We start from the raw sequence: 27,750 nt of genomic DNA on the forward strand, positions 1-27,750 counted from the left end.
AAAGTATTATATTTCAAGAGAGTTTATTAACGTCAGTTCTCATAGAAATCTAAATTCAGTTAGAAAAGTTGAATGTTACCCAAGACCAACACAAATGTTTTCCTTATTAATATATAAATTACGACCCAACAGTCTGTTTACTTGACACAGGGTTCCTACAGCATAAGGCAAGTTAAATTCAAGACTTTTTAAGGCTTTTTAATGCCACTTGAAATAAAAAGTTAAGACCAACTTCACGATAAACAAGATGAACCTGGTTGCGACATAAACATAAACCATTACTTTCTGGCCCAGTAGACATGTTTAAAATTTTGAAAAACATTCCATATAGGAAGAAATCTAAAAACACACAAATTACAGATATATTTTTAACAACTACTGAACTGAATTCACAAACTTTGTTTTGTTCCCTACTAAAATAAACTATAAATCAGTTTTAAAAACCACAACATAACCAGTGCCAACTCTTTTTCGCAGCTATGGTCCGGCCGCAACACTTTTTATTGGTTCCGCTATCGGGACGGAACCAATAATGGTTACATTGAGCCGTTTGGCAAATTAAAAAAAATATAATTGTGTCAATTATTTTACTGTTTGGTAAGGATTACAAAAATAAAATCCAATTTATGACCTGGTAACAATTTTAAGACCTAAGAAAGACTGATTTAAGACAATTTAATGCCAATTAATGCCTTAGTTTTATATTACAGAATTCAATGCCTTTTAATACTTTTTAAGGTTTCGCAGGAACCCTGTGACAGTTCTCCAGTAGACAGCGGGGTGAGACACCAAAGGCATTGCTATAGAGTCTGCCTGTTCACAAAGTCTCAACGTAAAATTGAGTGGAAGAAAAAAAAGGCAGAGGCAGCAGGGAAAACCGCAGCCTAGAGAGGATTGTGGAGAAAAGACTATCAGATAGTTTGTGGGAGATTTTAACACATAAAATCAGTCAGTAAGCACAACGGTAACCATATATAAAGCCGCACCATCAATTTTTGTGAAAATATAAGGATTTTAAGTATGGAAAATATGGATGCATTTAAGACTGCCACATTTAGAGGAATCCATTTAAATCATTGGAGAGCAAAACTTACTGATAAACTTGAACTTTATCAGACTATATCAGAAATTACAAACCCTGCTGGAGCATACCATCAAGCATAAAACCCACAGGGAAACAACACAAATGCATGCACTAATGGCCCAACAGTAAATAATTGAAATAATCTAAGTGCCAATATTTTCCCCCTATAAACCTGGAGGGAAGGTAGGCGCGGTGACGGACATGCTGCTGTGTTACAACAGTCTGGACAGCAGGCAATCAAACAGGAGCGCTGTAGTTAAATATTCATGGATCTTTACTGGCTTTAAAAGCATTACGGTCAACAACAGCGCATCGCAGATACCAGCCTAACGATACCAGCGAGACGCGCGGAGACAAATTAACTTGGTGGGCATTAAATGAGCGAGGCGGTGCCGACGTCGAGTGATGTTGATGTGAAACATGCGAGTCAGTGAGTATGTAGGCAAGCCTGCATAAAAGTGTAACTGAATGGTCTGGCTTTAAAGTGCTCAGTTACGTCACCGTCCGAAAAGTTGAAGACAAGCAGCAGAACTTTAGAGGAGTTACGTAAACCGCTCGGTAAATTATTCACCAGCAGAGCGATTCAAAACACAGGCCTTAGAATAACTCAAACAGAAACACACCCACTCATCTGGGGCGTGGATGTCGGATTCATTTGGGGCTTTTAATGAGTCCTCTGAACTGCTTTTTGCCCCATGATACAACAAACAACTTTAGTGGATTTAAAAAAAAAAAAAAAAAAAAAAAAAAAGAACTCGGTGCAAAACTTTGAAACTTCTGCAGATTTTCTCAAATCCACCAAGAGTCAAAATTACTGCGTCCTACCTAAACTTACCTACCTATAACCCCTTTTGAAGGTGCATAGCCACTTTATTTGACTTTTAATTTTTACATCACTAGCTCACTCTGGTTGCATGCAAAGTTTTTATGAAAGATTATCACATCCGGCTGGCGTATTACTTGTTATTTTTGCGCTTTACGCTTTGTTTTGCCTCAGTTTGCTAGTAAATAAAGCCTGTTGTGTTTATTTTTAATAACAGAGAAAGTACAACACAGCGCATGTGCAGCAGGGGATAGAACAAGGAAGTGGCTAACGGCTATTAGCATCCAAGTTCCAGTGGGAAAAAAAAAAAAAAAAAAGATTCCAAAAGGGAAAAGACTGGAATGTCGCTGGGAATACAGTATGAACGTCGGTGTTCACTGAGGCGGACGCTAAACCTGCCGAGGCTCAGATGTGACCGCAGAGTTGATTGACGTGAGTAAATGTTCTGATTGAGGCTCTTAAAGTTGCTGTAGATCGGTATATTTAATTAATAACGGTTAGTCTTTGATCACAGCGAGCTGCCGCTTTACTGTGAGGCATTTCAGAGGGTCAGTCTGGCAAAATTTAATAATGTTTTATTAATTGAGCAAACCGGCAGTATGATAGTTCTGCGATACTGCCGTTAGATGGCGCCACGTCTGCTTATATCTGGTCATGTGCCCAGTGCAGAGGCTATTAGTATCCACAAAAAGGACCATCAAAACATTATTAGGATAGAGGTTTGTGTATATAACCTAATTGTATCATGATCAAATGGTTTTTGGTCCTTTTTTATAAGCATATAATATGGCTAAATACCTTTAAAACATGCCTAAAAAGTCCCTTAGCCATTATTTTTTACCATCAAAAAGCTTGGCTCAGCGTCAGCGGTATAATTTGGGGTGGATATTTGACCAATTAGTGTCAACTATGTAGTTTCCAGTTGACATTTAGGTATAGTACTAACATTTTCAATAGGGCTGAGATCCAGCTCACTCCAGAAGCAGTTTGGATGTGCATCTGGGATGATGTCTCAGTAGGAAAGTTCAAATGGGTTTAGGTTTCCTCCATCCGACCCAAACTCAGATGAAGGGAAATTGGTGAGGATGGAAAAAATAAATTTGGACCCAGGACTGGGGCTCCACAAAATAACTACACATTTACTGCATGAGATCAATATCCCTGGGAACTGCCTGGACTGCAATAAATATTACATAATTATCAAACCACTATGTATGCAGCCGCTTGATGCAATACTCAAGCAGGCTTGTGGTATAATATAAGGTAAGGTGGTAGATGTAACTGCACAATACACCCATTAACCCTGTTACAGACTTATTGATTACAAGCCCTGCCGTTACCATAAGGTTATCGCATATTACATGCTTTCCTTGCATTGTCGCCCTGCAGCGCACTGCCTTTATATCAGTTCTTCCTTTTCTGCCAAGAAAAGTGGTCAAAGATGCCTGCTGATGGCTACAGAAGTGTGTCGTGTCCCTGCGACGTGCTAAGGAACACATTTCAAAATATGAGCAAGAACATATGTGTATTTTAGAGGCTGGATGTACATTTCTGACCCTGAATGTATGGGAGAAAGCCACAATCAATTCAAACTTATGCACCTAGTGCTTGATCTCAAAAATCATGGAAAGTGTGTTACATCTTAACTAGGGCTGCACAATTAATCGCATTTTCAATATAATCGCAATTTAAAAAAAACGCAATTCCCAAACTGCAGAGGTCTGCAATTTTTGGTTATGTAGCAATTAGTGAATCAGACGCGTCCTTTAGTGTCAGTAATGTGTTTAAAGTGGGTTTGCCTCCACATGGAAGGGTAGAGAGCTGCAGCAGTGAGATAATCTAATTTTATTACTTGTTTTAGAGTTTGTATAATCAAACTGTTTTACCAGAAACTCTCAGGAATCTCACCATAGAATTACGTTCTGGTCAATCAGTTTAATGCATAGACTGGTTTGTTGGTTGCACTTTATGTTCAACAAGGGTTGATGCCCAACTCAATTAAAAGCTGTTCTATTGGATAATATTCTGATTAATAAAAAAAATTAAGTTCTTGATTTAAATAGTCCATGTTTACAAACATCTTTATCTAGAGGCTATTTTTGTTACTTGTGGTTAATGCAGAGAAAAGTCTAAATCAAATCGCAATTTTGGTTGAAATATATACGCAATCATTTCTGCTCTGAGTTGAGACGCAGTGGCTCTTTTAGCACCTGATCTGCACAACGATAAAACAGATTGATTTGTTGTTTGTATATGTTTAAAAAGACATGATAAATTAAACTGAAAAAAAAAAAAATAATCGCATTAAATTGAAATATTACGATAGAAAAATCGCAATTATTATTTTCCAAAATCCTTCAGTCCTAATCTTAACCATCAAAAAGAAAAATGAATAGCTCAAATAAACTGTTGAGAGTAAAACTATAACAGAATTCATTCCCATGATGAGTGCATGTAAATATCTGACTGGCTTTGTAAGTTGGGAGTCCAGACAAAATGTTCTGGTGAGGATTTACCTGTTCCTGCCCCATGGAGGGCAAGCCGGGCGAGGACCCCGACGGCATGGATGTGACGCTCATCTGGCCGCTCATCTGGCCCATGCTGCTGGTCGCCATGTTGGTGGTCATGGAGACGCTGTTGAGGCCCATGCTGTTCCCGTTGTACATGTTGCTGCTGTTCTGCTGGGTGAACTGCGGCGACGCCTGCTGTTGCTGCTGCTGCTGTGAGAACATACTGGGGAGAGGAAACAACGGACGCCGTCAGACACGTCCTGCATGTCTGAATTTTCACAGGATGCTTGACAGCTACGGTCTATCGTCTCCTATAGAGGTGGAAGTTCAAACGACGTCTGTGATTGTTTGTTTTTAATTATGTAGCTGCAGTCAGTGTAAAAGAAAGTACACCCTTTGTCATGTTTAAAGCTTTAACGCGTCCTTCTTTACCAACTTTTAAATCATTTGGACAAAAACTCCCGCAATGTCATTATTTAGTAAATAAATATGATTTTTTTTTGTGAAAAATTAAGTACACCCCCAAACCTGAGATGCACAGTAAAGCTTTTTACTAATGCAGCTGATTTAAGTTTGTCGCTGCTATTGTATTGAATTTGAATACCAATAATTACTTGGATGAATAAATACTACTAATGCTACCAGCAGCATCTATTCAACTATTTTAGTAATTGTTTATTAGCGCCTCTTGATTACATAACGATGGTTTCCGCATTGTGATTAAAATAATGAGGCTAATTCCAGGTGCCCACGCATGCACAAATGTTTCAATATCGCTGCGAGAGTGAAGAAAAATATAATAAAAGACACAAAAATTGATTTGCAAGTCACATTTTTAAAACAGGTTTTACAGCAATCTGAGGAGATTCAACAATGAGGGAAAGGAACTAATTTATTCATCTAGACCTTTCATTTAGGGAGCTGCCAATACTAACTTACTATTCTTTGTTTTTGAGATCATTTACATGTAGATCAACTAAAAATACAAATGTATGTTCATCTGAAACACACAATCATGAAGTTCAGCTTCTTTTACTCCTCGGATGACTGTAAAAATCCATGACTTCACAATCTTTAAGTGCCCAGGTCCGCCAACATCAACTCGGTCTTTACGTTTCTGTTAATGCAGTTAATTCAGCCTTGTTCTGGTCTCCCTTACCTGTTGCCTCCAATGTTACCCTGTGGCCATCCATTTATGTCAGGGGAACCCTGGAAAGCGGCGTTTGGTTGGCCCTGTTGCATCATGGGGGACTGTGTGTGCGCCATGCGTGGAGAAAGCAGGGGGCTCTGTGGCGTGCTGGCGCCTGCAAAACTCCCGTCTGCCTGTTGGCTCATACCTGCGGTGGACAAATTGAAATATGTCAACCACACTGAAGCGGGAGAAACCTGCTAAATGAAAGATATTTAGAACAAATGCAAAGAGGAAAAGAGTGTTTGGTGATAAAGCAGATGTGTACATAAAAGAAAGCCTCCATGCTTTTTTTAAGGGTGGAAAAAGGGTCCACATTCAGGGTCACTTGCAAGCACTTGACCTTTTTTTTTTTTTTTTTTTAACATGCATCACAGCAACAAATTAAGGAACACGAAGAGAGACGGAGGAGGTGATAATTTGTGAAAAAGATGAAATCTAAAGTTTTCTACAAAGTTCAAAGCTCAAAAAGATGTAAACCATACTTCAAATGCCATTAGGTAAAGAACGCATGGTTGCAACTGGGCTGATTTATTGTGCTCTCGCTCCCTCTAGTGGACTACAAAGGTATAACCAGGAACTGATTTATAAGTTCAACATTACGGAGCACAAAATGCAGCTTAATTTGTATCAGTTCAAAGTGACTGAGACCATTAATGCATGAAATTAAACAATGACATCAATTGGAAGGGACAAACTAAAAGTGACGCTTTGCAACTACATTCACATCAACACACACACACACACACACACACACACACACACACACACACACAGGGGATCTCAGGTGAAGTGCGCTGTTGCTTGCCGGGGGAGGGGGAGCAGTACCTGAGTTGGGAAACTGAAAGGCACTGTGCTGCATTTGGGGGCTGAGTACGGCCCCATACTGTCCGCCCATCATGTTTGTGTTTCCCATCATCATCTGTGAGGAGGAGGAGGAGGAGGTGGAGGAAGAGGAGGTACCATGCAGGTGGAGCTGAGGGTTGGGGGGCAGAGAGGGGAGGCTGGGGGAGAGAGGGGAGGAGAAGGGGCTGGTGGGGGGAGGTGACGAGGCCAGGCCTGTACTGGTACCGTAGCTGGGCGGGTAGGGGAACTGCTGGGGGGCGGCCTGGGGGTTCCTGGGGTTGCTCATGCCTCCGGCCATGTTAGGAGGCAGGTTGAGGCCCTGGGCCCTCATGGCTATGCTCCGCTGCTGAACCTGCTGGGCCTGTTGAACATGCTGCTGCTGCTGCTGCTGCTGCTGCTGCTGCTGCCGCTGCCTCAGGTGATTAGTGAGCATCTCCCGCTGACGCTGAGCCAACATGTGAGCGTTGATGTTTCCCTGGAAGAAGCAGGAAGAGGAAGTGTTTGAAAAGGAAAAAAAAAGAGACAGAGAAAGGTCGTCAGATCTAAAACGTTAACCCACAGCGCCTTGAAAAAAAAAGGAACAATGTCACAACCATGACTTTATTTTGTGAATTTTATGTAAAGGACCAAAACAAAGGGCTTCAATTTAGATCATTATTCAAAGAAGCAGCCATGAGGCCCCATGGTGACTGTGGAAGAGCCGCTGATGCAGGTGGGAGAATCAGAGCTGTTTCGCACCACAAACATCAGGCCTGATAAAAGCTGGTCCACATGACCTGAACACACCTTTGCTATAATGTGCTGTGGTGGTGGATGCATCATGCTGTGGGGATGTTATTAATATGTTAACCCAAAACATGGCGGCAAGCTTTCACTTTCCAATTATGCACCAATTTGTATTAACAATAGAAATAAAACACGTTTATGTGAGGTGTAAAACAGTTCAAGGCGAACGAATAGTTCTGAAATGCACCGTGGTGCCTTCGAGCCTTCGGCTTCTTGCAAATGATCAGGAAAAGAAACCTGTAGTCAGAACATGTTTGAGCAGGAATGCTCCGTGGCGGCGGCGGTACCTGGTTCGAAGCATTGGATCTTAGAGGTAGGTTCACATTTGAGACGCCACTCATCTGGGTCATCATTGGCTGACTTTTCTGCTGGGAGCAAAACACAGAAACACATTTAAATACATTAACAGTACAATTTAAATACATTAAGTTAACAATTTAACTTTCTTAAGTCCTTCTTAGTTTCTCAGAGTTTAGCTTTAAAAAAAAAAAAACACTAGATTTTTGTGTCAAACAGTTTGGAGTAAAATGCAGAAAGACCTCAAAGAGCTTTGGGTCTAAAGGTGCAGTCAGGGGCTTCCAATTTGTCAGCCTCAAGGCCAATTACACAACTAGAATCTGTGTATTCAGTCGCTCCACAGAGGATTAAAAAACCCCCCTAAAGTTCAGAGTCAATCAATAAGCTGCATGTCACTGTCAGACATGTCAGGGCGCGCAGCAGCACAGCGTACCTGCTGGGACTGAAGCCGGTGCTGGAGCTGCAGCCGTAGAGCGTTGGGCTGGTTCGGGGCGACCACGCCCGGCCTGAGTCCGGCCCGCGGCGGCATCCTCATCATGGGGTAGCCCGGCCGCGGGCCCATCTGGCCGGCCATCGGGTGGAAGCCGGGCTCCTGCATGGGAGGGCCGGGGAAGCCCCTCGGCACCATGTGGGAGGCCGGGGGGGCGAACTGCTGCGCGTACATGGGTGGCTTCTGGTCCAGCATGATGGCGGGGTCCTGGGGGAACTGGTCCGGTTCTAGTGACTGACTCTGTAGCAGGAAACAATCGACATGGTCAAGATATCGAAGAAATTAAGGCAACAAATTACAGCTAGAGTATTCAGTTACCTCGACGTTTTCACAAATTACCACTACTAAGTGTATTGTATTTTTTAAGGATTTCATCTTTTTTTGGGTGGGGTGGAATAAGCAATTAACATAGTGCTGTTTTTTGTTTGTTTTTTTTGGGGGGGGGGGGTTATAATACAGCTTTATATAATCTCTTATTTATCCATCTTTCTGTCTCTCGTTCTCTGTTTCTGTCTCTAACGTGTCTCTTTATACATGGTTATATTTTGAAGGCCTCTCTTCCTTTCTACTTCTTGATTGAATGAAAATCTCTTTAAATCTAGAGCTGCCAGAGTTTAGAATTTTTTTTTCCTATTAAATTTTATTTTTATTACATTTGGTATCCGTTTCTGATCCATTCATGGGGTCCATCTAGCAACAAAAATGCATTTTCCAAGAATAAAGCAGCCATTTCATTTCATAGACGGACTCAGGAAGGTGGATTTTTGTTTCCAGCTGACAGACATTTGGTGATGAGCGACAATCAAAGAAAACTGTATTTTTGTAGGACATCTTTAAATGACCATAGAGCCATTTACTTGTTGAGAACGTGCTGAATTGAGCATTAATGCTTATAATAATCGACTTTCAACAGACGTGATCATCCTCATACTTGCGTCAGGCAAACGTTCTCAGCATACTGGAGTAATCGGGGCACCATGTGAAATACACAAATGTGTCCTTTTTCTGTTTCTGCACATTTATCCCGTTGAATCCCGCTCTCCCCATACAAATTCTGTTGGGGATAATTTAAGCATGTATTATTTTAACGAACACCTCATCAGAACAGAGTACGACGACGTCTGCGCGGCTAGTAGACGCTCCGTGCGCGCGACTCTGTGGAAGCCTTTAGCTTAGCCGTCCTCAGAAACTGGGTGCGTTTACAAACGCAGATATGTTGACCAAGGCAGGTAGAAATATTTTGCGACTCTGCGCACCTAGACACAGAAATAGCTCAGGATGTGATCTGGCACTATTTAAAAAGGCAATTTAACCAAGGAAAGCCCTGCAGACCAACACAAAGTAGAGCGCAATTGTCAACCTTTGGTTTAAAAAGTCAAATGTGCATTGCAGTCAATCCTCAGTAGAACCACCTGTCGCAGTAATTGCACCTTCAGAAAAATCGAGTGTTTTTTCTTTCTTTCAGACTTTAACCTTTTGTTTTATTTAATTCGTAAATGCTCGGTGTTTAGCTCCAAAAATCCCGCTGCCAGCATCATATTTACAGGTGTGGATGTTGTCATATCAGGTGGTATCATTACCCTTGCAAGGCGCTGTGTGTTAGAAACACTCGCCTGTTCTACCAGGGCGGGGATGCCGAGCGCTCGATCGATCTCTTCTAGACCGTCAAAGTCTTTTAGCGCCGTGTACAGCTGGGACATCAAAGCCCCCTCGTCCACGGCGCCACTATCGGCGCCAAGACTCGGGTTGCAGAGGTCGTCTTGCTGCGCCGGCCTGTGGGGCGAGAAGCAAAAATACTTCAATTTCGTCCGGATCACGGTAGCTTCAGGAAAAGTGTTTCGATTTGAGATATCAGCAGATATCGGCACACAGAAAGGTCATTTGGTGTTTATAAACTTACCGGTTCTGGTTTACAAAAGCTGTCGGATCGATTTGCATTATGCTGTCCGGCCAAGGGGCTGTCTGGTTGGGCGGAGCCTGCTGCTGGGAGAAATGGTGGCCGACCATACCGATGTCCATATCAGCTTGGGCTACAAAAGAATGGGAGAAATACAGAGGTCAATATAAATTAGTGGAAAGATACCCAGAGATTAAATTATTTCTGAAACGTTTATATTTTCTCATCCACAAGAGCAACAAAGATAAAAAAAAAAGGTTGAGTGTAAATATTTCTCAGCCTGCTATGCTGTGACCAGCCACAAGATGGCGGCCTTTACAACTTTGATAAGCTAGTAAACCCTAGATAGGAGTGAGCCGGGGTCTTCCTCACTGTGCTCCGCCGGCTTTAAATGGTGCGACGCCAAGAACCACAGATCTAAGGTCTCTGTGATGCCTGCTCTTATTTCTGCGCTTTAATGGCTGAAAATCATTTCTTATTTAAGGCTGCGCTCACCGTTGGCCATTATCGGAGACTGGAGCATCGGCCGGGGTCCTGGCTGGCTGTTGGGCCTCATGGGAGCAGTGCCGGGCACCATCCTGCCCTGTATGGCGCCCTGTTGTCCTGGTGCAGGCGCTCCAATGGGAGGAGCAGAGGCTGAAGCGGTCCAGCCCTCCTGCTGCTGCTGCTGCTGCTGCATGCCGGGCCGTGGACCTCCTGGAGCCATCAGCCCTGGACACGGACACAGAGATGGGAAAGCGGTGAGAAAACATTTCCGAGGACGTCGCCTGCAGCCGCGGCGCAGGGCTGGAAGTCGCTCGAGGAGCATCGATACGCGGGAGACAGAAACTTCGCTGGTTGTGTGGGCGACCGTTTCCTGTCACAGGAAGTGAGTCAGTGTGTCATGATGTTGACAGGTTGGGGTGAGAGACGCACACGCTGAAGGAAAGGAGTCTCCTCAGAATTCGGGCGCAGCCACAATTGTCGGTAGGCGCCCTAGTTCTCCCACGCCGTGAAGTCTGGCGCCGCTTTCACGAAGACGGCCGGCCTTAACAACGAACCGCGACAACGCCATATGATTGGAGAAGCTCTCCGTTAGACCTACCTGCGTTGCCCATGCCGGTCTGGTTGAGCATCATGCCGTGCTGCTGCTGCATTAGAGTGTACGGGCTGCTGGCCCGGATAGGGTACTGCAAAGATGGCTGCTGCGTGGGCACATTCATGTCCAGAGAGACGCTCCTCACTGGCAAACCCCTGCCTGGCTGCCCCGGTCGGACGGCGCCGAAGTCTGGAAGCCAGAATAAACGGGGTTAATCCTCTGGACGCGCGCACAGAAACCAACCTTTAAGCTGAGCTGGACTTACTAGTCTGACCCATGCCGGGTCCGAGGCCTCTTGGCTGCTGCTGTGCCGACATGGCCGGGTTGTTCTCGGAGATCTGCAGGATGTCGTTGAAGATGTTCTGCTTGTCCATGGGACTGGGCAACGACACCGGCCGCTGCTCGCAGAAGAGCTGCGGCTGAGCATTCTGCAGGTCGTTCAGGATGTCGTCCAGCTCCGACGGCTACCACACCGAGAGAGAGAGAGAGAGAGAGAGAGAGGCGAGTGTTAGAAAGTAGAAAAGAAATGACCAACCGCATCGAGGTGCTGACACACAAACGTTGTAGTGAGCGCCGCCTAAGAAAGTCCGCAGCTTTTGCGGACAAGCCGAACGGCGTCGGCTGAAACGTTTAAACGTCTGACGACACAAAGAATGGAGAAGGGTGGTGGTGGTGGCGTCATGCTGTGGGGTTGAACACAATCCCACAGTTCAAACTAATAGAAACGGCTTCGGACACAAGCAGAAGGCTTGACCGTTACTTTTTATACCTGAGCTCCCCCCCCCAAGTCTGGCTGCAGAGTTTAGTTTCCTGATAAATGTAACGTTGGCCTAGAACGGGGGTCCTGAAAGCTAGATTTAGGACTTTATAGGACTATATAATGTAGTCATCTATATAATGCAATGCACTTTATTGGAAACTTACTGCATATCTGTTTACATTTGTTTACATTTTTTTACATTTCAACTGCCTACTGTTCACTGCTGCACTTTATCCAAAAGTAAATTGAAACTTATCCTGTAACTGACTGTGATTTATTACTGCATTTTTATCCTATACTGTAATTCACTGCAAGGCATCCTGTAGAGTTACTGCAATTTTTCTGAGCTGTATGAAAACGAAATTTCGTTCTGTATACACTCTGTGCATACAAAATGACAATAAAGAAAGTCTAAGTCTAAGATTTAAGATCTAAGACCTACCTGGTTTACTTAACAGCTTCAGCTACTCTTACTTACCTAATAACTTATATTTACTTGCTTAGCAGCTCAAGTGCAACTTTGTCAACCTAAGTGTGTGTTTTTAGGATCTGACATTTGACTCTGGAGCTTTTGTACTATTGGCTAAATTCATTAAGCTTCAACCAAAGTCTTAACCAAAGGCTCAAATGGCCGTTTTCAAACCAAACTGGGTTAAACAGAGACTTTTATAAGGCAAAAGAGCCGGCAGAGGACAACTACCAACATTTTAACTACTTCTTAACTACTTCAACAACAAAGGCAAGTCTTTAGCTGAGAAGTTTTAAGACAACCGTGAAATAAACAAATTTAGGGAAAATGTAATTTTCACACTTATGCAACAATGGGGGTGTTTTTGAGACATTTTAGGCGTCAATGGTGAGACAACACCATAACAACGTCTAATTTTTCAACCGGAATAGCCAACATTAAGCTTGGGAAGACGTTTGATGAAGGAGCCAAACACCCTCCAGTGGCTGCGTTTCAATGAAACAGGCAATGTCTTCAGATGTGACAACTTGTTGTGCGTTTCATAAACTTTTATCTCCAGCAAGGACAAGGCCGAGGTGGGAGAGAGCTTCAGGGAAGGGAGTTAAAGATCAGGGAAACAGTTGCTGTTTTGCGAAAATAGAAGCCGCCTCCAACAGATACTTGGGTTTTCTGAGAGACAAGGCGTGCGCTTCCAGATAGCGACGGCCTCGCTGATAAACAAGCTCTCGTCATTCCTTGGATTTTCGGAAATTTTTAAACGACCTTCGCTATGCGAGCGTTATTTCCTGACGCCTTTTGGCACCTTTAGTCATCCCAAATTCAAACTGAATAAAGCCAGCAGGGTGTTTGCTTCACATGAAGGAGCAGCTGCTTTCTAACGGCCTCCTGCAAATGTGTAGCGGGAGCAAAACAGAGATGACAACCGTCGTCCTTTACCAACAACAAGATATGCCAAATCACGTCAAATAAATGAGATAAGGTTGGGGCGCCAACAAGGCCGCATGGATACTGTAAATGCAGACAGAGCTGCAGGAACATAATCTAGCCGGTTTCCAGACTGTGTAGGCCTCCTGACAAACCAGTTCCTGATGACCTTTCCTCTGCTGCAGTTTAATATACGGCAGAGTACTTTCACTTTGCAGTAACATTGGACGCAACAACTACATCTACTTCTGGAAAACAAAAGAAGCCATAAATATAGACGATAAATGAATCAAATTGAACTACAGCTATTGTATAAATGACCATTGAGTCATCCATAAATAACGACAGAGTTGTAGGCAGAGCTGCAAAAACAAAACAAAAACAGGAGCAAGATATTTTTATGGTTATAACAAATAGTCCTAAAAACCGTAAAATTCATTATTCAATAGTAATTTTCTGTCAGGCATTGGCACCATCATGAGCGCCTGATGACACGGGCTAAAAAGTCTTTCTGTTTTTGACCATGGAGGGATTGTTGAGCTCAGGGCTGGACAACATATCGAGATTTCAGATATTTTTAAAAGAGATAACATGAGACTATATCTTTTATATCGAGCTGGTCTATGTTGCGTTATAATTACACTGGGACATGTATTCCAGTAGATTATTTTTAAGCTGTTTCTCATATTTATCTACCGCTGCTTGTTAAAAAAGCTTTGATTCAGAGATGCCTTTTTATAACTACTTTGTGAAAAGATAAACATACTGAGATAAATACTGTATATCAGCATTCAGCCTACAAACATCAGCCCTAGTTGAGCTGCACAACAAAGGCGTCCATCTCAGTCAGGTCTGAACTCAGCAAAGCAGTTGTTCAAACATTCTTACAACATCCAGAAAGTTGATAAACCAGTGGCGGCTGGCCCATAGGGGGCGCTCGGGCGCTGCCCTCCCTAGATGTGGAGGGGAGAAGTCAAAATATATATAGATTTTAAAAGTATTATTAATGTCAGTTTTTACTTACATGTAATAAGAATTATTAAAACACTTCTACTGATTTACTCTATCATTTAACAGTGCATTTCCACCAACAGAACGTATCATTTCTCTTCTTCTACACTTTTGGGGCTGTGACTGAAGTAGCCCTACAAGTGTAGCGAAATAACCAATCGTATACTGTTGCTAGGGAAGATTTATAAATATTTGGCCAATCAGCATCGCCAAAATGAATGGCTTTGGGGCTCCTGGAGTAGTAGCCCTAGCTGCACAGTGATAGGTGCACTTCACGCGTGACATCACGAGCTACATCCGCGCTACATCCGGGTAACGTTGGTCGGCAAACACAGCACTATTTTCGCTTACCAGCGTGACAAAACGGGTGAATTAGAGCGTACTTTTAGTTTATTTTTGGAATCTAAACAATGCCTACGACTTGTTGGGCTCCCGGTTGCACACAGAAGCATTCCAAATCGTCGGATGTACGTTTGTTTCGTTTACCGAAGGACAAAGAAATAAGAAAGAAATGGATCATTTCAATGAAAAGGATGCAGGATGCCAATGGACTGTGGCAGCCATCATACCAGTGGCGGCTGGCCCATAGGGGGCGCTCGGGCGCTGCCCTCCCTAGATGTGGAGGGGAGAAGTCAAAATATATATAGATTTTAAAAGTATTATTAATGTCGGTTTTTACTTAATAGTACGTGGCTACATGTAATAAGAATTATTAAAACACTTCTACTCATTTACTCTATCATTTAACAGTGCATTTCCACCAACAGAACGTATCATTTCTCTTCTTCTACATTTTTGGGGCTGTGACTGAAGTAGCCCTACAAGTGTAGCGAAATAACCAATCGTATACTGTTGCTAGGGAAGATTTATAAATATTTGGCCAATCAGCATCGCCAAAATGAATGGCTTTGGGGCTCCTGGAGTAGTAGCCCTAGCTGCACAGTGATAGGTGCACCACACGCGTGACATCACGAGCTACGTCCGCGCTACATCCGGGTAACGTTGGTCGGCAAACACAGCACTATTTTCGCTTACCAGCGTGACAAAACGGGTGAATTAGAGCGTACTTTTAGTTTATTTTTGGAATCTAAACAATGCCTACGACTTGTTGTGCTTCCGGTTGCACACAGAAGCATTCCAAATCGTCGGATGTACGTTTGTTTCGTTTACCGAAGGACAAAGAAATAAGAAAGAAATGGATCATTTCAATGAAAAGGATGCAGGATGCCAATGGACTGTGGGAGCCATCATACTAAGACAGAATTTGCAGTCTACACTTCATCTCCGGTAAATACAACTTAATTTTGCACTAGTCATTGTTCTACTACTTAAATCATTATATAATTAAAAAATTAGGATACATATATTAAAGTCAAGACGTAAACGTTTGTTTTGTAATAATATACGTACATGTACAATGTATGCAAACCCTCTGGCATGAGTCTGTGAAAAGGATTATTAAGACAAAAACACCAAAAAAAAAATCCTTTGTGAACAATGTTTTTTTTTTTTATTTTTTTTTATTAATTAAATGCTTATTGTGGAATCGTAGTAATTTTCCGACTTTTAATTTAAATGCATGTACTGGGTTAGGCAGGGAAATCTATTGGCCAGCCCCACCAAGATTTTTTTTCACCAGCCGCCACTGCATCATACTAAGACAGAATTTGCAGTCTACACTTCATCTCCGGTAAATACAACTTAATTTTGCACTAGTCATTGTTCTACTACTTAAATCATTATATAATTAAAAAATTAGGATACATATATTAAAGTCAAGACGTAAACGTTTGTTTTGTAATAATATACGTACATGTACAATGTATGCATGTACCCTCTGGCATGAGTCTGTGAAAAGGATTAATAAGACAAAAACACCAAAATAATCCTTTGTGAACAATGTTTTTTTTTTTTTTATTAATTAAATGCTTATTGTGGAATCGTAGTAATTTTCCGACTTTTAATTTAAATGCATGTACTGGGTTAGGCAGGGAAATCTATTGGCCAGCCCCACCAAGATTTTTTTTCACCAGCCGCCACTGTGATAAACCATACTAAGTTGTAGCAACACAAACAATTGATCCACTGCATGGAAGCAGAGGATCCGTGTCTGTGAAAACCCAAATTAGGGCCCTTAATGATGCCGACTGCAGCCCAGTAACCATAAGAAAGCCTCTATCTGAGAACGGCCTAAAAAAAATACAAACTTCTTCCAATGCCATTTCTTCCCCTCACATGCAACAAACTTGCCCCTTCTGGATTTTGCAAGAGAGCACGCTACACTGAACGATGAAAAAGGGTTTTATTTTCAGTTCCCATTTGTTCTTTTCACAATTTGAATCTAAACTTTGCAATCGGCGGCACGAAATCTGAGCACTCGACTTGCTTTTCAGCCTTAAAAAGATTTTGCTCAGGATGTCTAGTAAGCAAAAAAACACAGCAAAATTCAGAGTCAATAAAAATTCAATTTAAACAAAGTGTTTAAAAAGAGAGAGAAAAAAATACCCGTCAGATAATCAATTATATTTAATGATTTCAAGGCAGCCATTGGGACTTTCAGTAAATAAGTTGCAGTGGCCGTAACTGTCCAGCAGAGGGCAGCGCGCATGGACTAATATTTACAGATCGTGACACGCTGTACAACACAGCAGTACACCACTGTATGGCTCAGTGTTGGCTCTCCACACAGTGACATTTAACTGTCAGGTATGTTACCGCTCCTGCAGATAACAGGGTTAGCCAAAAAAATAAAAAAATACAAATGTCTGATACGACATTTATCTGGAGAGCTCAAGGTCCACGGCTCTCACCACGCCGTCAGGAAGTACGTCCTCATATAAACGGGATAAAAATGATTAGCCACGCAATGCTGATAATACAGAGAAAGGACAAGCAGAGTGGATCTATAGGAGACCTGGAGAGAGTAGCCGAGCGAGGATGGAGTGGTGGGAGAGAGAGAGAGAGAGAGAGAGAGAGAGAGAGAGAGAGAGAAAAGCCCTAATGAGGTCAGGAATGATGTAATGCCTCTGTACACTCCACTTGCTCTCCTCCTCCTCCATTCTCTCTCCTCCCACCTTCAATTCTCTCCATTTCTAGTTGCTTTTACTCTTAATGGGTTCTGTTGCTATCAATCCTTTTAACTGGCTGGCCTTCAGTGCATGTCTGTGTATGTAATTCAATCCACGTTCTCCTTTTCTCAGCGTAGCAACCTATAACCGTACGGACCCGGGCAACGTGTAAGTCTTCTGAGGCAGGAAGGAGAAGAAAATATATATATATATATAAAATCCAGTCTCACAGCGTTCACATTTCGGACATTTATCACCCAATTAAGTCTCAGGATGCACTGTAAAGGCACTTAAGAAAAAGCATAAAAGATCCACCTTATTTAAGGCACTTCCATCTTTTATTTCTTGCTATAAACAATCAGGCTCTGGACATCGATTATGGACGCAAACGTTGGATTTCTTATGGGGAAAATAAAATTCAAGCGTGGATCTGGATGTAAACGTGTCTCCGTGCTGCAGAAATGAACCGTCAGCAGCTGAGGCGTCCTTCATTTCTGCACGTTTGATACCAAAGGAACTCAGAGGCACGGGCATGCCTAGCAACAGCAGGCTGCCGTTTCCCCCCACAGCGAGGCGGAGATGAGGCGCCGACCAACATCTACTCATACAAACCAAACCGGGCTCCTCCGGACTAACACCTCTGCGTGAGCAGACGCTTTACTCTTCACCGTGTTCCACGTACACCAGCGGGCCACCTCAACAGGGACACCTTGCTAGTCAGAACTGCCTGGATTCTCCATGGCAAAGATTTAATTGGCATGTTCAACAAACCAGTTGAACTGCTTAGACCGGTATCCTGGTCTCAGCAATTACCTTAAGATTGTGGTGATAAAAGGATGGAACCGTTTTGAACAATGTTCAGAGGTACTAAGAAGAAAATGGGCCCAAGAATGCCCAAATAAAATATCCTCCACACTATTACACTACCACAACCAGCCTGAACCATTGTTACAGGTCAGTGTTCATTCATGGTTTGATATTAATTTTAATGTACTAAAGTATTGGGCCCCGCCAGAAACCGTGCAGCCGATCACGATATCTACAAGTGCCGGTCTTTATTCAGAATACAACCACTGTGGCATGCGCAGAGTCCTCATGTTTTCCTAGAAACCACAGAAGAAGAAGAAGAAGTTGCGAGTGTTCTCCATCTGCGCTGGAGAAAAATCACAGGTTTGTTTATTTTTTAAACTTCATGTGCAAACAAACGTGGACAAGAGACATAGGGTTTACAAGCTCAGTCAGGGCAGTATAACTCAATCCGAATGACATGTTTGGAACAAGATGTTGTGATTAATGATCGGCGTTATCCACCCGCCTCATTCGGAATACAATTCCCCTCCGATTGAGCTTAATCGGATCATAATATTCTGATTTCAGTGTTTACACGACACATTTTCTCCTGATCTGCCATTTATACTTATGTAGAGTTTCCTCAAGGAAATTGGTCTGGGGAAGGGGGAGACAAACGTTGCTAAAGGGAAAAAAAAAACTCTATTCATCTGCTATGTACTGCAGTTGTCATTTTATCGGTCTCTATCAATCTTTCTGTCTCCCTCCATTATTTGTCATTTTTTTCTGTCTCTCTCCACCTTTCAACCTATAATCTACTGTACTGCTGTGTACCAGGGCCATGGCATGAAGGGCATTCTTTTAAAAACACGCAGATATTCTTCCCTGCTCAGTCGGTCTTGCAGACCATTTCCTGATCTCTCTCACGTATTTTCGTCCAGCTTTTGTCAGATTTGTTGCTTCAAAGGCTGTGACATATTTTTTTGCCCGCTCTCAGTCTGCTGGAGTGTGTTCACTCACGTGCTCATGCGACAAAAAACGAAAAACTAATTTCATAAGTAAGCTTTGTCCGTACATGCTAGCAATAGCCCAGCGCTTGAGCAAAGCGCTCAGCATAAAAACATCAATAGTCAGACCTGAACTCATTGACTGTGGTGTTTCAAGCTGACATCTTTAGAATCAAATAGTCATGCATGTTCCAGGTGGTAAATCATTTTTAACTAAGTTTACCTCGTGTTACAGCTGCATACTACAGTTGTTCTACAAAGTCCTTATGCCATATGCAAAATATCTATTGCCATCAAAAGAAATAAACCGGAGGGACAGAAGCATACAGATCATTAGGTAATACTGATCAAATGTAGGCGTTAAATTACTTTGTTTTAAATCTACCTAGGTTTTAAGCATGTCCTTTTTTTGGACTGTGCATCAGTAAATGCCTATTCCTAAACAGAAAGGTTTAGGTGCAAAAAGAAATCCTCATCAGGTCCTTTATGAAAACACAAACAGGAGCATTTTCAATGTTATCACCTTAAAAGGAAGCAAGCCTGAAAATAGCTATATATGGGTTACTCAGATATGGACTGCATTATTTTACACTGACCACACATTCGTTAGACACAGATTGGGATGTAAAAAAAAAAAAAAAAAGGTTTTATTTGTGGAAAGCAAAAAAAAATATGTTTGGTTTTCTAAAAATATTGTTTTGAAGCTGTCTTGTTTTTGCTAACTCAATGTTGTCACTTCTTTCCTAGAGCTGACCGGATGCTGCCGAGGACTAGAAGGCAGATGGGTGAACGCGGTTTCTTTTTGTAACTTAGCTCACGGCATCAGACAGGATAGGGGAACTTAGAAACAGATGGAGGAAAGCAGAAGTGCAACTGTCAAGTAGGGAAATAAAAGACTAAATCCCCTTACCCCTACAAGAATGTCATTGTCAAAAAATACTAGAAGTACAAAACATGGCAGATAGATACACAACAACGTTACCAATATTTAACAACCGATGGTCAACCAAAGAATTAAAAAAAGTCAACTTGGTGAACTTTATGGAGTTATCCAGCTTGGCTATTTTAGAAAAAAGGTGGAAAATTAACTTCCTCTTTAAAGCCTTTTAACATCTTTCAAAGGTAACTGAACAAAGAAAAGAAATAGTGTGCGTAGCTCAAAGAATGCTCTGGAATACAAAAAACTATATACTTTTGGCATTATTTTTGATCTAAATTAAAGTCCCATTATTAATTTTCCTTTGAAACCAACATCTACCTGTGTATTAAAATAACATACGTAAAAGCACTAAACAACCTGTGCTGCCTTTGGATATTTTATTCATGCAAGCTACTTTTGTACCTGCAAATTTAAAATCTACACCTCTCCGTCAAATGCAGCTAACCCAAACCCCAGCTGCTTTCCTCAAGCCGTATTTATTTATTTATTCATCTTGTCTGGTAATTGGCGAGTATAGAATTGCATTTCTTTCTTCAGGGCACCAACTTGGTAATGGCTGCTGCTGAAGAAAAACTATTTAAGACAGGGGACCAACTTACGCAGCGCATCTTATGTCACCTGAAACCGGCGAATGTTGAGAACCCTGCATCATGAGGCTGGCTAAGTGGCGACAGAAGCGGTGAGCCGTCTCGCTCGTTAACCTTTAAGCTTTAAATTGATGCCATATTTAGAGTTAATAGTTAAAAACATGCAAACAACAAACTGAGCAGCAATGCCAACTCCCCCATGTTTAAAGAAGCAGAGACCCTGACAACCGGCAGCCTTCAGTCACACAGACACTGAGGGTATCTGCAGCCGGGGACTGTGGCCACTGTGGCTTCAGTGCTTACAGATGCAGGATAAAGGCTTTCAGCTGGATTTCACTTTTCTGGCAGCCAGATGGCTACGGTTCCCAACTAAACGGAGCGGAGGAGTTAAAGCGTCTTGGTGACGTCTTGACGAACGATGGTAGGATGGATAGAGACCTTGTTCTGTTGTGGGAAAGAAAAAGCTGAGCTAGAAAGCGAAGCTTTGAAATCGTCAGTGTTTGCTGGCCTTTATGGAATAGATGGATGGATCTGTTAGTCACTGGAGAAGTAGTGAAGAGAAGAACTGATTGAACTATTAAAGGACTGAGTCCATGGCTGGATGGATAAACTAATGCAAAGTGATGGGCGGACAGAAGGATGGATTCTGGACAAAAGGGTGGATGGATAAACAAATGGATGGACCGATACAACATTTAGACAACGGGGTATGAAAACAAGTCTGGAAACAAGAGATATTCTTCCATCCTCCATTTCCTGTTTACACACTTCAACACCTGGAAAACCCTTAAGAAGTCAAACTCTAACCCTTCCCAGGCCGTGTTTGGATGCAACACTGTGAGTGCGTGTGATATGTTCTCATTCATTTGTACCAGTTTTGTAGTGAAAGAACAAAAAAAAGGTGGGACAACACCCCTGATTTAGTCCCCTAAACCATCCACTGACTGCTCAGTCGACAGGATAGGACGGTTGATCAAATCACAACCTTCAGCTGCCATACAGTGAACCGCAGCCATGACTGGGATTTGATTTCTCATTTAGCTCTGCCCCGCACATCAATAATTCAGCCCTCAAATGGTGATGATGATGAGGAGGAGGAGCAGCAGCAGCAGCAGCAAGGCAGGGGAAGGTGAGGAGTCAGCGAGGAAGCAGTGGGTGAGGTTAGTGGGGAGGATGACGAGGACTCTCTTTAGCTAGTTCAGTCAGCTTTCACACGCGGCCAAGCAGCGATTCACCAGAAAAGCACCGAAAACCACACACACACACACACTCTCTAAGTGACTAATGAAGTCACAGATTAGTGCGTGTCTAACAAATGTGTCTCTTTTCTCATTAATGAAATCCGTGGGACTGGAATGAGCCATCACTGATGGAGGAATGACGGCTTTAATAATAATCTAATTTCACTCTTGCAGTTAAAAACCATTGAATCCATTTCATTGTGCTGGTTTACTTTATTGCTTTGCACCGGCACAAAAAAAAAAAAAAATCACCCCCCCCCCCACCTCCCCGTTCGTGTACGTCCTAGAAACACACACCGCGATCGCTCTGCCCGCCATCTCCATGGCAGCAGAGAGAACATGCAGGAGCATATGGCTCATCATTTTCACTCTGCATGCCGAGGCTGGGCTCTCCTGGGGGTATCTACACCTTTCTCATCTCCCTCTTCTTTGTTCAGCACAACGGCCTTTCATTATCTGGCAAATCACGCTCGCTGCCGTTCTATGTACATACCCGGGCGACGGCGCCACGCAGAAACACGACCGCCGTGTAAAGACGTTCACCCTTGAACGGGAAAATAAGAGAAACGGGGTCGATGGGAGGAAGGGGTTTAGCGGGCATCGGCGGGTCGGTCTGAAATCTCGGGCCCTGTTGCGTCGGGTTGAGTTTTAGTCTCGCTATTCGCTCCTTTTTCTCCCCCCTTTTTTTTAAAGCCTGCCTCGAGCTCTGCCAAACCCGACGGACTCTGGCCAAATGCAACTGGGATCAAATGGCTGAAGAGAACCACAGGGAGCTCCCTCCAAATGTCACAGTTGTTTGAAGCTGGCAGACAGATTCCCTTGGCGCCTGCTGCCAACACAAAGGCGGTGAAAGCCCCAGATGTGTTTATATACCTTAATAAAGCCCAGGCACAGAGAATTCACAGGAAGAGACAAAACTGTAAATATGACCGCATACAGTGGCTGGTAAATATCAAGCACACACACACACACACATCCTAGAAGTAGAGCTTTCTACAAACACTGACCTGCTCGGCACGATCGTATCCTGCGTCCGGCTTCTCCACCTTGACCTGGGTGGGGTCCTTGACCTTCACCTCTCCAGGCTCCAGCTTAGAGACCTTGTCCTTCATTACAGTGTCGTCCTTATCCAGTAGATAGCGCAGCAGTGCATTGTCCTTCTTCTTGGGGCTCAGCGGCTCCTGCTTGGGAGTGATGTCTGCCCCAGACGCCGTGCCTCCGGCACCCTGTGATTGGTCCTGGCCCAGCTCTTTGCCTGTAGCCTCAGCAGTGAGCTTGGCGAGATCTACAGGGGATGTACTGTTCTGAAGCAGTTGGTGGAGGATTTTGTGTTTTTCTTTCAGGGAGGTGGCGTGGGTGCTCCCGACGGCGTGGCCGCCTCGAGCTGCAGAGCCGGCCTGGTCCTTTCCCTCCCCTCCGGCCCCCGGGGACAGAGGCGTCTCCAGGGGTTCTGGCTTGGTGGTGAGCAGCTGCAGTAACTTCGTGTTCCCCTTGTTGTCGTGCATGCGGCTGTGAGCGTCGTGGCCTTCGAGGGAACCCTCCTTCTCCTCCTTGGGCTCAGCTTGGTTGCTCTCGGCCTGGCCGTGTCCCTGATTCACCTCCGAGTGAGGTCCGAAGTCTCCTGCTCCGCCGGCGGTAATCGAGCTTCCTCCGAGCTTTGACATCATGTGAGGGTTTACCCCCGACCCGGGCGTGATCCCAGCTGGGGAGCCCATCTTCCGGTCGGGGGAGCCCAGGGTGTGTGCATGAGAGGGCCCGTGTCCGTGCCCCACGCCGTGGCACTCGCTGAGGGCCTGCAGAGCGGACAGAGAGCTGCTAGTGTAGCTGTTAGAAAGGCTGCTACCTGTGCTGCCACCCGCGCTTCCGGGGCCGCTGCCACACATGCCGACGGGGGAGGGCGACTGCAGGCCCCCGGCTACACGGGGGCTGCCCGCGCCCCCCGGACTGCCCCGGTGGCGGGGGGACAGCATAGAGTTCTGTTGAGGCGGATGGGGACCCCCGGCCGGGCTGGGGCTGGCCCGAGAGGGGCTGTTCATCCTCCAGTTGGGGCCCTGCTGCGGTGGCTGCATGCCTCCAGTGTAGTTAGGGTGTGGAGGTGGACAGCCGAAGCGGTAGCTCTGCATGTGGCAGCCCATGGCCGCCGGTTCCCTGGGTCCGGCCGGGCCCGGAGGGGAGAAAGGCGTGCTGTTGCTGCTGATCGTAGTGTCTTGGCCCTGAAGCCCTGAGCTGGGCAAACTGCCTGGGGTCGGTGGGGTCATAGAGGGGGTGGAGGGGTTCATGGGTTTGGGGGCCATCCCCGTTTCCTGACTGCCCATGTCGTGACCCATCCCACACACTGGCTGCTCCCTACATAAACACACACACAGTTACAGATCAGCGTGTGAAAAGTCTTCATTATTGAACTTCATCACATACAAAAAAAAAAAAAAAAAAAAAAAAGTAAAACACTGCAGACTTTTCTCCCCACATATCTATTACTACAGCAGCTATTGTTGATGCAAGCTAAAAAAAGACGGATCTGAGTAGGAACATTTCTCTGACTCACCAGGTAAACTCGGCTCCCACTTCTAATTTCAAAATCAACTTCATAACAGATATGAGCCTTAATGTTTCACTCTTATCATTAAACATCACGGAAGAGTAATTATATACTGCGCTGCTCTTGCATCTAGCCGTGCGTCTTTCCTGGAAGAAGCCACAGAGCTACAGGTGTAATTAACTTTTTGTGTACACTCCTGTTCCAGTGAGTCTGTGTTAATCTGTATCTCTTATTTCTCGATAGAGTAACCGATGGAGCTCGTTTTGGTTTTCTATCCCATAAAAACAACGCTGGCTTGGTGCTGTGTTTCTTTCCTGCATAGAGCCATCGATGGAGCTTTTGCAGTGATCAGCTGCTATAAGCTAAAGGTAGGCTGATTTAAAATGGAACCGTTCATATGTAAGGTAATCCGAAGTGCTTCACAGGGAATCAATTTGGTTTGGCAATTTTAGCTAGCCTAAATTGCCAAACCAGTTTCAAGCATTGCATTAAAGCACACACATGTTAAACACAAAGTATTTCTGGCTCTGTGTTCGTGTTAAGCTGTATGTCATTTTTTACTAGATTAAGTCACAGAATAAGATAGGATAAACTATGCAGTGTTTACTGCCATTCACGCTACCGCCACGCCAACATTCAAAAAAAAAAAAAAAAAAAAAAAAAAAAAAAAAAAAAAAAAAAAAAAAAAAAGGCACGTTAAGACGCGCGTGCGTGAATGGCATGGAAAAAACACATGGATACCCCCGCTCCGCGAATCTGTCCGCGGAAAACGTGTCGCCAGCCCCGCCCCGCTCGACGAGTCGGTCCGCCTCGCATAAGCTAATTCCTGCGGGAAACACTGCTATGTATACTCCCTATGTTTTTCTTCATAGAAAGTTCTCCTGGCTCAGTACGTTTGTATTTTGCTGTGTCTCTTTCCTGGAGGACATCAGCGCCAGAGCTATTGGTGTCATCAACGATGTTTTTACAGAAAATACTCGTGGCTTGGTAATTTGCTGATACTACTAGGAAGTTGCCCCAACCAGACTGTACATGGGTCTGAATGTGACCACGTGAGTAAATCGTAATGGACTGAATTAGGCCGAGTAAAATTTGGATAGGGGTGCACCAATATGAAAATTCGAGCCAATAACAATATCTGATATTAATATTGCAGTTAGGTTAGATATTTACTAATGTGTGTGTATATATACATATATTTACACACACATGTACATACATACATTTACACATGAGTGAACTAAAAATGCATGACCAACCCCCTCCCCCTCTTTAAACACAGGTACAAAGGGGAGCTAGATGGAAATAAACATTGGTTGATAATATCGGTCCAGTTTAACGTATTGAACCGACACGATAAAAATAACTAACACCGGCCGATACCGATACTAATGCAGATATATTGTGCATCCCTAAATTTTGACCCAATCAGCTTCTATACAAACTGATACGAAACGTCTGATAAAGCGTCAACTGTTGCGAATTGGAGCTATTGAACAGAATAAAACACAATCTTTCATTTGAGAAAGTGAAACCAACTGAATTACATTGAATTCAGTTCATCCAGGATGTTAACCACCAAGTTATGCAGCGCTTATGGTTGAGGTGAGACTCACAGGTTCAAGCAGCTGTGTGTCTAATAGCAATACGGAGATTGTAAGCTACTGGTGGCTAAAGTTCAAAGATAAGGACAGTCAAATATATTTTATTTATAAGACAAAGGTTGGGGGAGAGGAAAAAAAAAAAAAAATCGACCTAGTTCACTGACAAGCCTGTTCACATATAAATGAAACAGAATGGGGTGCAGGACATCCACAGGCTAAAGTACGGCATTAAGGTAAAGATGCAGATTAGAGTTTTTTCTGACAAATGTGTAGCTCTAGAGACTTACCTCTGCAGGAGGTGCAGGGACATGTAGAGCTGGGGTTCGTTGGTGGCAGGCGAGCGCAGCAGCTTGCTCTTGGTGTGGGCAGAAACTATGGTGCCATCAGACAGGGAGAACCGGTAGATGGGACTGAACGCTTGACCATGGCGGAGAACTGAGGACACAGCAGGCTTTATGTCAGCGAGTGGACCAAAAATACTCTCAAATAAAGCTGGGATTGTGAGGGAGAAAGAAAATGGCAGCGCACACATTTTTTCTAGATTTAGGCCTGGCTTTTACATGTTTTTTCTATACAAATGCATTCCAGCTTAGGTTGTATGTTTAGGGCCATTGCCTCGCTTGAAACGTTTGCTGACTAACAGCTTTTCATCCGGGATTGCTCTGTATTTAGTTCCATCCCATCTTCCAATTATTTCTGATTACCATCCCTGGCTCTGGATCCTCACAGCATGATGCGAAACACACAGTGGAGATGGTGTGTTCAGAGAGATGAGCACTGCTTTGTTGTTCTACACTGGGTCTTGCATGTAAGCCAAAAGTTTAAATTTGCTCCGTTTGTACAGACTACCTTCTTACGATATATTTGCAGTTTCCTCTACATGTACTGTGGCAAACTATAATGGCTGGCTGTCTTTTTACCACTCTACCATAAGGGCTGCATTTGTGGACAGATAATATTTGCCTTGGCGACAGGTTTCCCCACCTGAGCAGTGAATCTCTGCAGCTCCCCTAAAGTCACCATGGGCCTTTCAGCTGTTTGGCCCATCAGTCTAAATGAATGGGGGCCGTTTCCTCCCTAATCTCATCTAACAAACCATCACTAATCAGGTGACTGGTTGCACTCGAACACATTGATGTAAAGGGGGAGAATTTCAAACTGATGTGGCAATTTTCAGATTTATTCATTAATTCTAGCAAGAAACCATTGGAAAATTACATATTTTTATTCAACTTCCCAAATATGCTCTACTTTAAGTTGGTCGATCACATGAGATCCATTAATGTTTGAGGCTATAATGTGACGGACTGTAAAAAAGGCTTAAAATAATGACCTTCTTGCTGGTGTCTCTTGGCGAAAGATATCTCCCCATCGTTCTGTAGATGGAACCTCTGGATGCAGCGCCTTACCAGATCCTCCCAGCCCGGCTTCATGGACGCTCGCAGTAAACTCGTGTCCAGGGACGTAATTTTGCCTGATCAAAAAAAAGAGAGAGAACTCGAGAAAGTTACCAACATGTGGATCTATACATTCCCATTCCCTAAACCAAACAGGCTGCTTCTAGGTTTTAAGGTTTTAACATGTTAAAAGCAGGATCAATCAAAGTCACAGTTCTGCCACCTGGTTTAAAAAACAGCTACATCCTGGATAGTTGTGCTGACACAGGCAATCACTCCTAGTGGTGTATCACTTGTCCGTCGTGTAAGTGCGGTTTAAAATGGAAGCAACAGACCGTTTAAAGGGCTGACAAACTCCCTCCTGTTTGACTGACAGCGACAGGGACCAACCTGTCACACCAACATCCATAACAG

General features: G+C 43.7%; 1 protein-coding gene across 7 annotated transcripts in view; it reads right to left on the minus strand.

Moving 5' to 3' along the window:
* Window positions 1-27,750, minus strand: part of ncoa2 (nuclear receptor coactivator 2) — a 95,281-nt gene that overhangs the window by 3,244 nt on the left and 64,287 nt on the right. For 2 of the 7 annotated variants that reach the window (XM_036125690.1, XM_036125689.1), the window contains exons 9-21: window positions 27,273-27,413; window positions 26,227-26,374; window positions 22,804-24,142; window positions 11,266-11,464; window positions 11,007-11,189; window positions 10,418-10,633; window positions 9,926-10,055; window positions 9,606-9,798; window positions 7,969-8,265; window positions 7,526-7,606; window positions 6,435-6,927; window positions 5,577-5,754; window positions 4,424-4,640 (exon numbers count right to left, since the gene is read on the minus strand). In XM_036125690.1, the coding sequence (XP_035981583.1) occupies window positions 4,424-4,640; window positions 5,577-5,754; window positions 6,435-6,927; window positions 7,526-7,606; window positions 7,969-8,265; window positions 9,606-9,798; window positions 9,926-10,055; window positions 10,418-10,633; window positions 11,007-11,189; window positions 11,266-11,464; window positions 22,804-24,142; window positions 26,227-26,374; window positions 27,273-27,413 (3,815 nt within the window). The remainder of the gene's footprint in view (window positions 1-4,423; window positions 4,641-5,576; window positions 5,755-6,434; window positions 6,928-7,525; window positions 7,607-7,968; window positions 8,266-9,605; window positions 9,799-9,925; window positions 10,056-10,417; window positions 10,634-11,006; window positions 11,190-11,265; window positions 11,465-22,803; window positions 24,143-26,226; window positions 26,375-27,272; window positions 27,414-27,750) is intronic. The other 5 variants (XM_021313478.2, XM_036125691.1, XM_036125692.1 and 2 more) reach the window with 5 other exon arrangements.

This window comes from Fundulus heteroclitus, chromosome 21, assembly GCF_011125445.2.
Source record: "Fundulus heteroclitus isolate FHET01 chromosome 21, MU-UCD_Fhet_4.1, whole genome shotgun sequence".
Lineage (NCBI taxonomy): Eukaryota > Metazoa > Chordata > Actinopteri > Cyprinodontiformes > Fundulidae > Fundulus > Fundulus heteroclitus.